The 14,644-nt window shown below is 41.5% G+C and overlaps 1 protein-coding gene across 1 annotated transcript in view; it reads right to left on the reverse strand.

The window, feature by feature from the left end:
• Positions 1-10,375: 10,375 nt before the first annotated feature.
• stpg2 (sperm-tail PG-rich repeat containing 2) overlaps positions 10,376-14,644 on the reverse strand; it is a 49,183-nt gene continuing 44,914 nt past the window's right edge. The window contains 2 exon segments of the mRNA XM_034541709.1: positions 10,376-10,493; positions 10,907-11,083. Coding sequence (XP_034397600.1) covers positions 10,940-11,083 — 144 coding nt within the window. The 3' untranslated portion in view covers positions 10,376-10,493; positions 10,907-10,939.

A 14,644-nucleotide genomic window follows, 5' to 3' on the forward strand; every position in this document is an offset into this window, starting at 1 on the left:
CCACTGGTTCAGTCTCATTATTACAGAGGTCAAGGAGCTGCTTTTCCTCTCCAGCTCCAAATGCAGCTGACCCGACTTTATATTCACGTCACGTTATATTTGTATTGTCCTTTACCATTGTGCCTTCGCTGATTCCCCATACTCTTGTTACTTTCCATAAAACTCTCTCACCCATGGATCTGAAATCCAACAATACATCACTCTAACTGAGGCATCTGTAGCTGACACACGCTCACCTCTTCGCTGTACATCATTAATTAATATGATTTGTTCTCCCACCTGTTTCCATCATTTCTATTATTCAAACTCTCTTCTGAGCATCTCTCAGCATTAGCACGACTGTTGTTTGTTGCCTTGACTCTGAGCCTGAACTAAAATGAACTGAAGAGTTCCAACTGTCACCTATCTGACTTCAAAGAGTCTAAGAGGAGCCTTTCTTCTGAATGGAAGATAAAAGTTGTGCTGGAAAGGGAATCCACACACACAAAACTTCAAAAACACACATGCGCACACACAGTCATGTTCAAAAAGAGACTTTTCCCAGCCCTTCTTAAATTAAAGGGCATGTTAGCATCAGTGACGACTGCACGGCAAAGCTGGTGATAAAGATGTTTGTCTCATTTCTGTGGATGATCAGACAAAAGGTTTTCAGGACGTTCAAAGCAAACACTAATCAGGATATGCTAATCAGGTTACTGTTTGTATTATTCTTTCTCGCAACAAACCCTGGTACACTCGGTTCGACAAGACACTTGATAATGACATTGAGATGAACACAGAAGACGGCGCACATGAAATCAGACCTCTATTCTTTAACTACGGTCTCCTGATGAGGAAAGACCGGAGTAGAGAGGGGGGAGTGACGAAAACAAGCAGGGCAACAGACCACTGCTCACAAGGCTTACAACAGCTTTCAAAAGAGCGAAACACAGCAGAAAATATAGATAATTACGCACTTACAATACAAAGGACATTATTATACTAACATCACTGGTTCAATCAAATCGCTTCTTACATGATGGGAAAGAGATGAGCTTGTGCCCAAAAGGTTAACTGATTGGATGATGGAGAGTAAAGTAAAATGAGCACAATCTTCATTTTGTGGTTGCAGCTTCCCAAATGTGAGGATTGTTTTATCATTTCATAATGCATTAGAGATGAATGGAAATCATGGTTGCAGTCCTAAATTAAAGAATTAGGTGATGTGTGTAAGAACAATATAAAAGAAACATGTTGCCATAATTTCTGGACTGTAAACAAAACAACGTTAACAATTTACCTCCAATAGCTACAAGTTTGAAACAATTCCGATTATTGTTTTTTTTATATGTATGATCATTTTATATCAGACATTACAAATACTTATTCCAATGATCATGTTATACTTAATAGCTTGTCCTAGGGAGGCGGCATTCACTGTAGAAGGTGCTGGATAATTCTCAGAAAAATATGAAAGAGGTCATGAACAAACTCTCCGATACAGTTAATTTAACTAATGAGTAGTAGTGCCAGAAGGCTTTAGAAGAACTGAAACACTTAGGGGGACGGTATAGAAAAAAGGTTCAGTCAAATTTTTTTGTCTATACATTCTATTGAACAATATGAAAATGACTACTTTATTATGGGGATGGTTACTAATCTAGTCATGAACACCTTTTCATAACATCTTAAAGCAATGTCCTGAGCTCTGACTCATAATGGTGAGAGTGGCAGTTTTCATAATCATGTAGATTTGTTTGTATGTTGTTACGCTGTGATTTCAACCTCACATTTACAAAACATATTATTGCTCCAATGATTCACTACTCTGAATGAAACAAGGCTCCTGCTATCTTTTTGAGAATGAGACCCAATAATGACACTGTGATGAACGCAGCAAAAAGTATAAAAGAAATCAGACATCTATTCTTGAACGACAATGCCCTGATGGGGAAAGTCAGGGGAGGAGGAGGAGGAGGAATGAGGGGAGCGAGGAAGAGAGGAAGAGAGTGAAAGTAAATTTGATTGAAAAAGAAAGAGAAGAACAGGCAACAGAATGCAGAAGAAATATAAATAAATCAAAAGTGTGAGAAAAAAATGATATAGTGTTGTAAGATGGAAAAGCAGAGAGAGAGAGAGAAGCACAGGGGGGGCGGTGGGAGTGGGACAGCAGTGAGGGAGCTCTGAAGAGGAAATCAGCTGCTTTCTAATGGGCGCTGATTACATCTCCTCCTAAATGTCAAGTACATTTCCATTTAAAGTGCCTTGCTGCTTAAAAAGGCATGAAGACAGGCACACCCAGACCACCCCTCACCACACACACACACACACACACATACACATACATGTGGTGCTGATACAGCCATATAGTCCATAGATGCGCAGGCATATACAGGAATGCAAACACACAGGAGCAAACAACCCAAAACAATAACTGAATAACTGAAAGAAGACTGTGTGCGCATGAGTGTGTAAGAACATGTTTGCATGCCTCATTTCTTCAAACATCACTCTATGAGCGACCATGAATCATACCAAAGTGACACACTAGCTAGAGTACACCTCAGCATCATCAATAAAAAACAATTGTGCAGACACACACACACACACACACACATCTTTCTCCTTCATTTCAACCCGCCCTCAAATCTGCTCTGAACCAATGAGGCGTGTCCTCCCACTGGGGTTCGGTAATGGCTGCCAATCAGGATCACCGTAGCTGTGCCCAACAGCAAAGACCAGGAAGATAAATGAGTGGCCCCGAGACTTACGCTGCACTGGAGCGAACAGAGCTTAGGGATGGATTCAATATGTCACCATAACATACACATGCTCCAATGATCCCACACACACGCAGAAAATGCCTGATGTGTGCACTTGGAAACACTGTGGTGTCTGGCAAACAGGCAAAACCAGAGGTCGCCATTCTTTTTCTTCTTCTCCTTCACATATATGCACAACATAGCTAACTCAGGCATTCTGTGAATAATCACAAAAAGTTGCACAAACAAATAAACATGTGTGTTTTTAGCGTTGCCAGCTAGATTTACTCAAATGAACTGGCGAGGTCGAGAAGAAAAGTCAAACAGGTCACAAAGAGAAATTAAGTATGTAGGACGATGTGTCATTTCACCAAGTTCACAAATTCAGGTCAGTAATTCCATGTCAATGTGGTATAAACCACAGACTGTCCAATTGTTTAAGTTTGAGACAACAGAGTTACACTCAATGTTACCATAGAAATCAACACTGCAAACCGCAACAATAAACATTTATTTAAATCAAAACCTCCCTGACAGTGTCAATCAAAATGTTGTGTTATCACCTTTGTAAAGTGATCATTTGTGGCTGAGCTGTTTAATTGGATGCATTAGAGTTTATATGTGCACTTAATAAAGTGGATACAAACTGCATATGTTATGCTCTTACATCAAAAAGAAACCGAACATATCATCCATGCATGACTTTAAAATGTTTCTGATGCATTTTCTTTGTATGTACCGCACGAAAAAGCCTTTACTTTGCAGGTGTGAATCGTACAATGATAATAGGACTGAAGAGCTAAACACATTTAGAGATCTAAAAACAAAGAGGTACACACTCTTGTATACTGTAGGCCGATGTGTCTGTGAGACAAACAAAAACTGGGAAGGCATGTGTTCATTTTTATATTATTCTCATTATAGACCACAGCTTAAGAACAATAATGATGAATTCTCACACCCAGCAAGCAGGCGTGGACAAAGTCCTTCACAAATCACAGTCCGCAGGTACAAACAATACATGAACAATTGGAGGAATTCCAAATACCTGCATAGACAGCAGCTACAACACAACAGCTCAGCAAGGTTTCCAAGAGAGCCACAGAGACATTTAGATGAAGATAAGCAAATAAACCAGACAGACATAAATACAGATAGAGAGGGTGTAACGTTAATCTCACGTCAAAGTCCATTCTCCTTTTATTTTAGGAGATAAGATGAACTCCTGACCGTATATAGACCATATACACTATAACTGGCTTCAAAATAAATTAAGTGTATTCACAGTTCCACAGCTGTGTGTTCTGGAGTACTTTTTGATTCGTAGCCAGGTGTGTTTGAATGTTAGGATGCCAACTTCACCTCTCGTCTCCTGGGTTTACGTCGGTGAGGCTGCAACATCGTATTTGACCACACACACCAGCTGACATGGAGAATAGGGAGACTCTGTTTCCCTTGTGGGTGTCTTATGGTGTGCGTGCGTGCGTGCGTGCGTGCGTGCGTGCGTGCGTGCGTGCGTGCGTGCGTGCGTGCGTGCGTGCGTGCGTGCGTGCGTGCGTGCGTGCGTGCGTGCGTGCGTGCGTGCGTGTGGTCAGTGAGTGTTCAAACAGTGTGTTGAATATAGATGGTGGTAGGGAATGACAGTAAACACAAGAGGCAACAAAAGACCTAAATCATAAACGATTGTTTTTTTTTTCCCATGTTACAGGCCTGCATTTTAAAACCTTTACTCACAAGAGTTCATGTTTGGTAAATCCCATTTCTAGAGAAGCCTCAAGCTGCTTCCCGACAAGCTCCGAAACATGAAACACCCACAATGCCCTTGTGCACTACATTAAAGAAACTAAATTATCCACAGCAGCTCCAGGCCTAAAGGTGGATAGATGCAGGCAGGAGTTCAGCAGTGACTGCCACTGCTTGTAACCCTGTCTCGTTCTTCTCACTGTATCTAAATGAAGCCTAGCTGTCTCTTCTGCCCTTGTCAGCACTTGTTAACCTCCACATTGATTCTTCTGCACGACTGTAAATCTCGTTTAATTAAAGACACCAGCTAATCTGGCTTTCACCAAGCTGTGTCGGCGACCGCGAAGCTGTCATCTCGAGATGATTGTGGCTAAATATAGCACTTTACATTTACATGTATTGACAGAATGAGTTATAAAGGTCAGCAGAGGATTGCTGAAACTAGTTTGACCTTTGGTGAGTTTCACCAATGACTTCCTCTACTTTGTAATATGCATAGCAGAGAAATGTTGTAGTTTACAATGACTCATAAACAGTGGAATAAAAGAACAAAAGAACCAAACCATCAATAGAGCGTTGACGAGCCCTCTGCAGCCTTGTCTACCGCCCATCTACATGCTTACAGATCCACCAAAATATGACTGAATATACTATATCCATCTCAATCTTTCAGCGTTCATGCACATTAGCAACCACCTCCTGCTTCCAGCTAAGTCTGCTGAAAAAAGAAGAAATGTGGAACGATATTGTCAAAATGTTATCTTCACAGTTATACATCATACTATTTTTGATTTTGAAGCAAAGCTTCAAGGTAATGGAATTAAACTCAACTCTAACCAGAAGAAAAAAATGAAATGAGAGATTTTATCTTTTTACCATTTGCAAAATAATAAGAGCAGAAACATCACACTAAAAAATATTTAGAGACCATTTTGATGAACTCTGACTTTGGCTGTGAGAAGGGGCCAGAGTTGCTTTTTATTCATCTATAAAGCTTTGATGTAAATGCCCCCCCTTAATTTGTATCCCTTTTAAATCTGAACTCACAAAGTATTGGTAACAGAATATGATGTTGCTCCACAGTCCAGGAAAAATGTAATTATCTTACAAAACATTACATTACATGTCATTTAGCTGACGCTTTTATCCAAAGCGACTTACAATAAGTGCATTAAACCATGAGTCCAAACTCAGAACAACAAGAATCAAGCAAGTACAATTTCTTCAATAAAGTTAAACTACAGAGTACTATCCGTAAGTGCCATTTAAGTGCTACTAAAGTGCTAAACAACAAAGTGCTATCGGTAAGGGACATTTAAGTGCTACTACGGCTCTACCTTCCCTATTCAAGGTATAGTCGAAAAAGATGTGTTTTTAGTTTGCGACGGAAGATGTAGAGACTTTCTGCTGTCCTGATGTCAATGGGGAGCTCGTTCCACCAATGAGGAGCCAGGACAGCAAACAGTCGTGATTTTGTTGAGTGTTTAGCTCGAAGTGAAGGAGCTACAAGCAGATTGGCAGAAGCCGAGCGAAGTGAACAAGCTGGGGTGTACGGTTTGACCATGTCCTGGATGTAGACCGGACCCGATCTGTTCACAGCATGGTACGCAAGTACCAGTGTTTTGAAGCGGATGCGGGCGGCCACCGGTAACCAGTGAAGGTTGCGGAGGAGCGGAGTAGTGTGGGTAAATTTCGGGAGGTTGAAGACCAGTCGAGCAGCTGTATTCTGGATGAGCTGTAGAGATCGAATGGCATTAGCAGGCAGACCTGCCAGGAGGGAGTTGCAATAGTCCAGCCGTGAGATGACCAGAGCCTGGACCAGAACCTGTGACGCCTTCTGAATGAGAAGAGGTCGTATTCTCCTGATGTTGTACAGCATGTACCTACAGGAGCGTGTTATTGCGGTAATGTTGGCAGTCAGAGATAGTTGACTGTCGAGTGTCACACCGAGGTTCCTGGCAGTCGGAGTCGGAGCCAGCACTGAGTTGTTGAAGTTAATAGTTAGGTCGTGGGTTGGAGAGCCTTTTCCTGGAAGGAAGAGAAGTTCAGTCTTGTCCGGGTTAATTTTCAGGTGGTGAGCGGACATCCACTGAGAGATGTCGGTCAGACAGGCAGAGATTCATGCTGCTACCTGTGTTTCGGATTGGGGAAACGAGAGGATCAGTTGGGTGTCGTCAGCATAGCTGTGGTAGGTGAAGCCATGCGAGCGAATGACAGAGCCAAGAGAGTTGGTGTACAGAGAGAAGAGAAGAGGACCGAGGACTGAACCCTGAGGGACCCCAGTAGTCAGAGGACAAGGCTCAGACACAGATCCTCTCCAGGTTACTCGGTAAGAGCGGTCGGTGAGGTAGGATGAGAAGAGTGAGAGCACGGTGCCTGAGATACCCAGGTCCAGGAGGGAGGACATGAGGATCTGGTGGTTCACTGTGTCAAAGGCAGCGGAAAGGAAAAAACACCTCATATATGGAATAATCTGCACAAGGCCTTTAACTTGGACTCTCTGCCAACATTATGGCAGTTTAAAAGCCGGTTTTCAGTTATCATAAATGCCTTTAACTGTAATTTTATCTGGTTTATTAATATATTTTATTAATTTATAATGCAGGATATTGTCACCCAAACAATCAATTAAACCCATTTCCAATCATGGATTTATACCGTAATATGTGTAGGTTTGTCTTTTTTAACTGTTGAAAACCGTTCTTTAAACTTTGGTTAGCATGGAATATGAATATGAATTTCATGCTTGGGTCAGCCAAAGAAAAAAAAAAACATTTTCTAACAACATATTTGGAAACATATGCCCAAACAATTATCTCCTAGAAGCAGTTATTTATTGGAAAGGAACTGCAGCTTTAGCAGCTGCTGGTTGTTTTACATGTGTTTCATGTATTAAGAGTCCCACGGTAACGATAAAAAATACTGATCAACTTACCCCTGTTTTACAATTATCGAGAGATCTCTCAGCGACATCTTCAAGGTTTGACAGAGCTAATTAGATTTAATGATGGCTCAACGGCTGAGACAGAGTGCTTTAGCAAATGAGGTAGTAAAAATGCCTTTTGGATGCCAGGGCACATAGACAATGGAAATAGCCATCATGAGGGGACGGAGTAAGGACACAACACAATATGTCTTCATCCCACACGAGACATATGTAAGTGACGCCGCTTGGTGCTGCGGGAGCGATGAGAACAGAACAGAAAACAGAGCCCATTTGAGCATCGATCACTTTTACGCCCCTGGTCTGTTTGCATATTTTAGACCTATAAACAACATGAATGATGTGCTGTGTAATGCACCATAATCGAGATTTATTCAATCTCGGGTGGAGGGGGTGTTCACAATCCCAGAAACAGGAGGGGCTGTTGTGGCTGTGTGTGTGTGTGTGTGTGTGTGTGTGTGTGTGTGTGTGGGGGGGGGGGGGGGGGGGGGGGGGGGGGGGATGTTGTGATTTATTTGATTTAATTAGATTGCCGATGTAAAACAGCTCGTGGGGGGGGGGAATGGTAAAGACGAGTGCCGAGGGATGCATAAATAACACCAGGCTCTTTCGCCGTCCTCTCTGCCTTTCTTTCCTCCTCTGCCTCTCCTTTTCTTTCAACTCCCTGATCTTTCCTCTGCCCATATACAATCTCTCATTTTCCATCCATCCTCCATTTGCCTTTTTCCCTTTTCCTCTCTTCTTTTCTTTCCTTTCTTCTGTCTCCATTTTACTGTATATCTCACCCTCCTCTCTCTCTCTCTCCCCTCTGTCTCCCACTCTGCTCCCAGCTGAATAATGACAGGGGGTAAACACCTCATTAGGCTAAAAGGCCCACAGGAACAATCAGAGACATGGTGCTCCATCGAACCTGTTACTCTGGATGCTCACAGAGACATTTTGAACACTGCAGGACGTGGACGGATCCAACACAGGAAGTAAGGCGGAGGCTGGGGGGAGCCAGTCAACTAGAAAGGTTATTTCATATCAGATATGACAACAACACAATCTACCTGAACGGTGTCATCTCTACATCTTCTTTTGATACTTAAACACTTTGTGTTGCTTTTTCTCTCTATGTCTATAAATGCTGGGAACACACACATTTACACACAGCCATGAAGAGCTGATTTACGGTGAGTGATCAGCAGAGATGAGGATCATAAATCTACACTCTCCAGAGGTAACGGACAGTAAAAGTGGTTTATCTGACACTTTGAACCGCCTAGTCATCGCCTAGTCACAGCCGGCTGTCTCTGCCTCTCCGTTACTAGATATACAAGGTCAGGGTCCAGGGATGGTCGAGTAGTATAGGATAATCAAAAAGACATATCATATACTATAATGAGGCAAGTTTTTCTTAATTTCTAAGCCATACTTGTATATTTCTTATTGAGAGTCGGATGAGAGGATTGATACCACTCTCATGTCTGTGTTGTACTTAAATATGAAACTAAAGCCAGTCGCAAATTAGCTTAGCTCACCTGGCTCTGTCTGAAGGGAACAGAATCCACCAACAAGAACCTGTAAAGCTCAATCATTAACACATTATAGCTGGTTTGTTTCATCTGTACAAAAACGTAAGTGGGGTTTTACATGGGGTAAATATGTGCCAGAGTTTTTCTTGGCCCGTAACAGTTGTCATTTTGGATATGCCAGGCAATCAGCAGAGACTCGCCCACATTGGCAGCTGCGGCTGAAGTTCATATTTAACGGCCTAATGAGAAATGCTTCATAGTTCTTGTTGGCAAGAAAGCAAATAAGCGTATTTTGCTTACTGCCAAGTTAGTTTCAGCTATCGTGTCCTCCATCACTGCTCCACACACCTTTTCTCTCACTCCTGTTGTTGAATCTCAAACCTCTCTCCTCTTAGAGGTGAGTCAGAGTTTTGTACACGTAATATATGATGTTGTGGTCACACATTAGATCTCCCCTCTGCATGCTCAGTTAAAACCTAAAATCCATGGTCGTTAGGAGCAGAATGCATTGTAATTTTATGTGTAGTTGCCTCTTGGTTTGGATGCGTGTTTCTGTATGCTCCGCAGTATATGAGTGTGTATGTGTGTGTGAAACAAAAAGGGGGCAGGGGGGAATTTTATTAATGAACAAAGCCTATCAGTGTACCAACAAACTAGAAAATAAGTTATGAGACTTCTGTATTTCTCTCTATTTCTCTGGTGGTCAGCATAAATATACATAATTAATGATGTCATGATTGATGCATGCTTAGCAATAATGTATAGCCACAAAAGACAATTACAAAAAATATGGTAACACTTTATAATAACTGCACGCTAAGAAGCATTAGTTAAGTACGAGTAAACACTTAATTCATCATTTATAAAGCATTGTTCCACACTTTATACATGATGGATTCACCATTTGTAAATGAAGTATTATATAATGCTTCATAGTGTGCAATTTATAAAGTGTTACTGTTAATTTTTGTTTGTCTCTGTAATATTTGGTCATGTTAGAGGCAGCAGTGGCCTAGAGAAGTCTCTCTCTGGTCATATGCCTCAGTAACACTTTATAATAACTGCACACAAAAAAATGTCTAATTGTCACATGCATTGGTTCATTGTCCTTCAATAAAACAAGCTTTCTGACAATCTTGGCCTCCAAAGGATAAGTGAGTTTAAATCAAGCCTAATGATCCAGTGCTACCGCGTGCCCAGCGTTCCTGTCATTATCCAGTATGAGCAGCATAGTAAAATCTCTCTTGCAAAACCTTCTCATCATATTTATTCTTTGTCAGATCGGATCTTTTGATGCTGCTTCAGGGGAAAAAAAGAGACATCAAGAGAAACATGCTTTCAAAAAACCTCAGGCAATATTCACAGTAATAGCTTTTTAATTGTTATTGATTAGCAAAGTGTTTTTTGCAGAGGGGACTGATCCACAAAAACAGCTGAATCAGTGTGTCAAACGTGTCATTACTGCAAAGAATGAGGGAACCATCAGCTGCAGGTATTTTTACTTTGGGACACTGAATAAAGAGCAGCCATCTTCCTCCAAACTTCTGCCTGAAACAATTACAAAAAATACTTTAATCCTTCAGAAGTTTGCTCTGATAAATACAAGAAAAACATCACAATTAGCTACTCTGATTTTTAAATGAACTGTGAAATGAACTGTGAGAGAAATGTCTAACACTTGAAACACTGAAGGCTATCACAGAAGAACATGGGATCCACCGTGAAATAGAATATATATATTTTTTACATATGACTATTGCAAAAGTAAAATATATATACTTCTGTTCATGTAATTAATACGCTTAGTAAAGGTACAATTCAATAATTGAAAATAATCACTCATTGTCTATTATATATTCAACAGAAATGGATAGAGGCATAAATATTCATGACAAATAAGCTTACCATAGAATATGAATTGAAATGTGATGACCTTAAGATTGACCTTTAACCCCACTCACCTTTCCCCTCTAATCTTTGACCCACAAAGAGCGCTAAGAAATGCTGGTATCGATGAAGGCGTTGTGGGCCGTTAAAGGGCCAGGGGCCACACGGGGGGAACAGCGGGGGCCCAGAGGGTTATTGAGCGTCACATTGAAGGTGCCCCTCAGTACTGTGTTCATGAGGCCTGGACTCAACTGCAGAGACACAAACAGAACAGAGAGGAGGGACGATGGGGGGGGATGAAAAAAGTCAAATAAGAGCAATACAGTATGTTTGTGTGAAATATGAGGTGTCCTAAATGTTGAAAATGCAGTTTGTCGTGCATTAAACAACAGGCAGTCCCTTTATGCAGCACTGTACAGCACTAGCTGTGAAAAGATCCTGACAACAGGCGGATGTTACACTATGAAAAATAGGTATGAAAAGACAAATATCTAAAATTTGTAAACACAAGTTTATTGTCAGACATACTCTATGGCAGTGGTTCCCAAAGTGGGGGTCGCGACCCCTAGGGGGGGCGCGGTGGTACTACAGGGGGGTCGCGGCTTCATCACCAACCCACACACACAGGCGCACACATACACCGGTAAAACAATATAAAATAACCGACGTGACATGCACTGTGTTCCAACCACGCCACCAGAGCGGCTCATGTCACAGACCGACTGTGGCAAAACCAGCGAGAGCGAGAGAGCGCGAACGAGCGAGGGAGAGAGAGAGTGCGGGAAGAGACAAACTGAAGAATAAACTGTGAAGTGATATGTACTTATTTTAGAAAGAAAGAAAAATATTTTATACAGTTCATGCATTATAATGCAATTCATTAAAACCAAGAAAAAATTGGGGTCGGGTTGCGGTATATCTTGATGATATATGTTCCTATATCATCAAAGGGGTCTGACAGAAAAAGTTTGGGAACCACTGCTCTATGGCAACAAAGACTTAGGAAAATAGAAAGAAACACACAACCAATGAATGGATGGCAGCCAATATGATGAAATGGGGAATGATGGGCAGTTGTCCTTTTTCTTTAAAACAGGAGTAATCTGCAGTTCTTGGCGTTTTCCACAAACCACCCTGTTTTTTTACTGCATTTGTCCGTCTAATAAAAATTCCCATAAACTGAGTATTGAAGCCAACAGCCTCGTATGAAACTGCTTTACAATATCTTCCAAGAAATGGAAAAGTCCCCACAAGACAGAAATTTTTAAGGATGGAGCCTCACGATAGTTCAGGTGGGCACGGAAGTCATTTTTACTGTCACACGTTCCTTACACTATCCAATCATACAACCTCTCTCACAACAGGTGGTCCATAACTCTCTCCACCTCAACAGCCTCTTCCTATATTAGCATCATTTAGCATTATTATTTATCATGATATGAGCATGATGTAGTCGTACATACGTTCTGTACATCAAGCTGCTGAACACAGAATTGTTCCAAAGCATCACATTAGCAAAGCCACTAAAATGAGTATTGAGTGTTGAGTGTCCTGACTGAGCTGAGGAATTATCTTTGAATTAACATGTCTCAAAGTGGAGTGTGAAGCACACTATTTTTCAACTAAGATATATTGCCTCTTTTTTCAGACTTTTTCTTCGTCGTCTTTGTCAGGTCCTTGTTCAACTTTCGAAAAAGGTCACTGGACTGTAAAAATGAAATAACTACTTAGTTATTGCATCATTTCATCTTAAACAACAAGTATTCAAACACTTGTCTTTCTGCTAGAAAAGTGTTCATTAAAAGCAGTGTTGGTATCTGCTTCAAAAATGCTTTTTGCAATATTTACTGAAATTCTCATCACATCCTGATTGTAATTAATAAATCAAAATGCTTGACCAAAAATAAGAAGGCATTTTATATCGTCTACATGCACTTCAAAATTACCTCCCAAACAAAAACAAAACACACCCCCACACACACAGAGGCTAAGATGCAGACATACATTTTATTTTCTCCGTTTGTTTGTTTTGTTTGCTCCTTGTCTTTTTATTTAGTTTTTTTTTTCTTTGTCTGCCTTATGTGAAGCGTCCTATGAGTGTCTAGAAAAGCGTTTTATTATTAATAATTATTAATAATTATTATTATATTAATTTACATGCATTCTGTATGCAAACCCACTCTGTGATATCCCCCCCCCACACACACACCCGCACGCACGCACATGCACACACACACACACACACACACAGGTACTGCCTGAAGAATCTACGTCTTCTATTTTACAAAGCCCCCCCCCCCCCCCCCCCCCCCCCCCCCCCCCCCCCCCCCCCCCCCCCCCCCCCCCACCCTCTCCCCCACCCAACCTCCAGCGCACATACACAAATCAGTATGCCAGGAGGTATCACAGCAGGATTAGGCACATTGGCGGAGCCGCTCAGATCTCAGATATTGATCCTAATGGGAAAAGGGTTGCGGGTTCAACTCCAGGTCACCCTCAGGGTTGCCCAGGAGGTCGGGAAGATGTGGAAGAGCTCTTGGAAGTGACGACTCCACCAGCATAGCAATAATAAGGGAGATTATTGGATGTTTCACTAGGTCACAGAGGGGCGAAGGAAAAGGAGATCTGTGCGGGGAGTTGGTGATGATGTTATTTGGTATGTCGACGTGTTCAAGTGTGCACATAATCACAGAGGAGAGAGTGGATGCAAAGTCTTTCCCACAACACACACACAGTACATGACACAACAACCCAAGCTTCCTCCTATACACACACGTGCAGAACGGATGCAGATTCTCTGTTGGAGTACGCACACTTGCCACATTCATTACATTACATGTCATTTAGCTGACGCTTTTATCCAAAGTGACTTACAACCATGTTACATTCATACACTGTAGACACAGCTACAGGGAACAATGCAGGGTTAAGTGTCTTGCTCAAGGACAGATTGACTAGGGCGGGGATTGAACCGCCAAGCCCCTGATTGAAAGACGGACCTACTAACCACTGACCCACATTCACCACACATAAGGAGAAGCCCTTGCTTTGCTACACGTACATAATTCAAAAGACAGAAACAGAGACCTTATATCTCAATCCTCAACAACAAAATAGGTTGTGCGTCAGTGCCGTAACAATCATGATTTGTGAGACTGCTGTCTGATCTGCCACCTCTGTGGGTAAGATTTGCTTTTCATAAAGGGTAAAGGTAATAAATGGTTAAGACTGGTTGGGAAAAGGTTAACATCGTCATTTTAAGCGTAATAATTTATTACTGTTGTTTTTTGGGTAAACCATCATGGGGAGAGAATGATCAAAACACCTTTTTATTGACAGGCAGCTTGATGTCATCAGCCGTTCAGTGCTGTCCCGCCTGCACATGTGGAATAGATTATTATGAGAATGAAGTAGAGTATGTATGTACAGTCGTGATGGTTGGTGTGTGGGCTATGAGCTCATCCATCCCCAAACATCAAGCTCAGCGCAGCAGAGAGTAGTGACGATAATCGTCTCCTGCCAGCTTTCAGGTGGATGCAGGGGTGGAGGTTTGGCTTCTGAAATGTTGGTTGGACCGCAGCAAATGACAGCAAACTTCCCGCAAATGTGTTCAATGTGACTATATTGGTCATTCTAAGTTTACACGTGCCATCTGGGTTGTACATTTTTGAGGACATATATGACATATATATATATATATATATATATATATATATATATATATATATATATATATATGAGGAAATGTGCATGGAGGAATATGGCAGAGTAGTTAGGTCAGCCGTTTATAATATATATATATATATATATAT

The sequence above is a fragment of the Cyclopterus lumpus genome, chromosome 9 (assembly GCF_009769545.1).
Source record: "Cyclopterus lumpus isolate fCycLum1 chromosome 9, fCycLum1.pri, whole genome shotgun sequence".
In the NCBI taxonomy this organism is placed as follows: domain Eukaryota; kingdom Metazoa; phylum Chordata; class Actinopteri; order Perciformes; family Cyclopteridae; genus Cyclopterus; species Cyclopterus lumpus.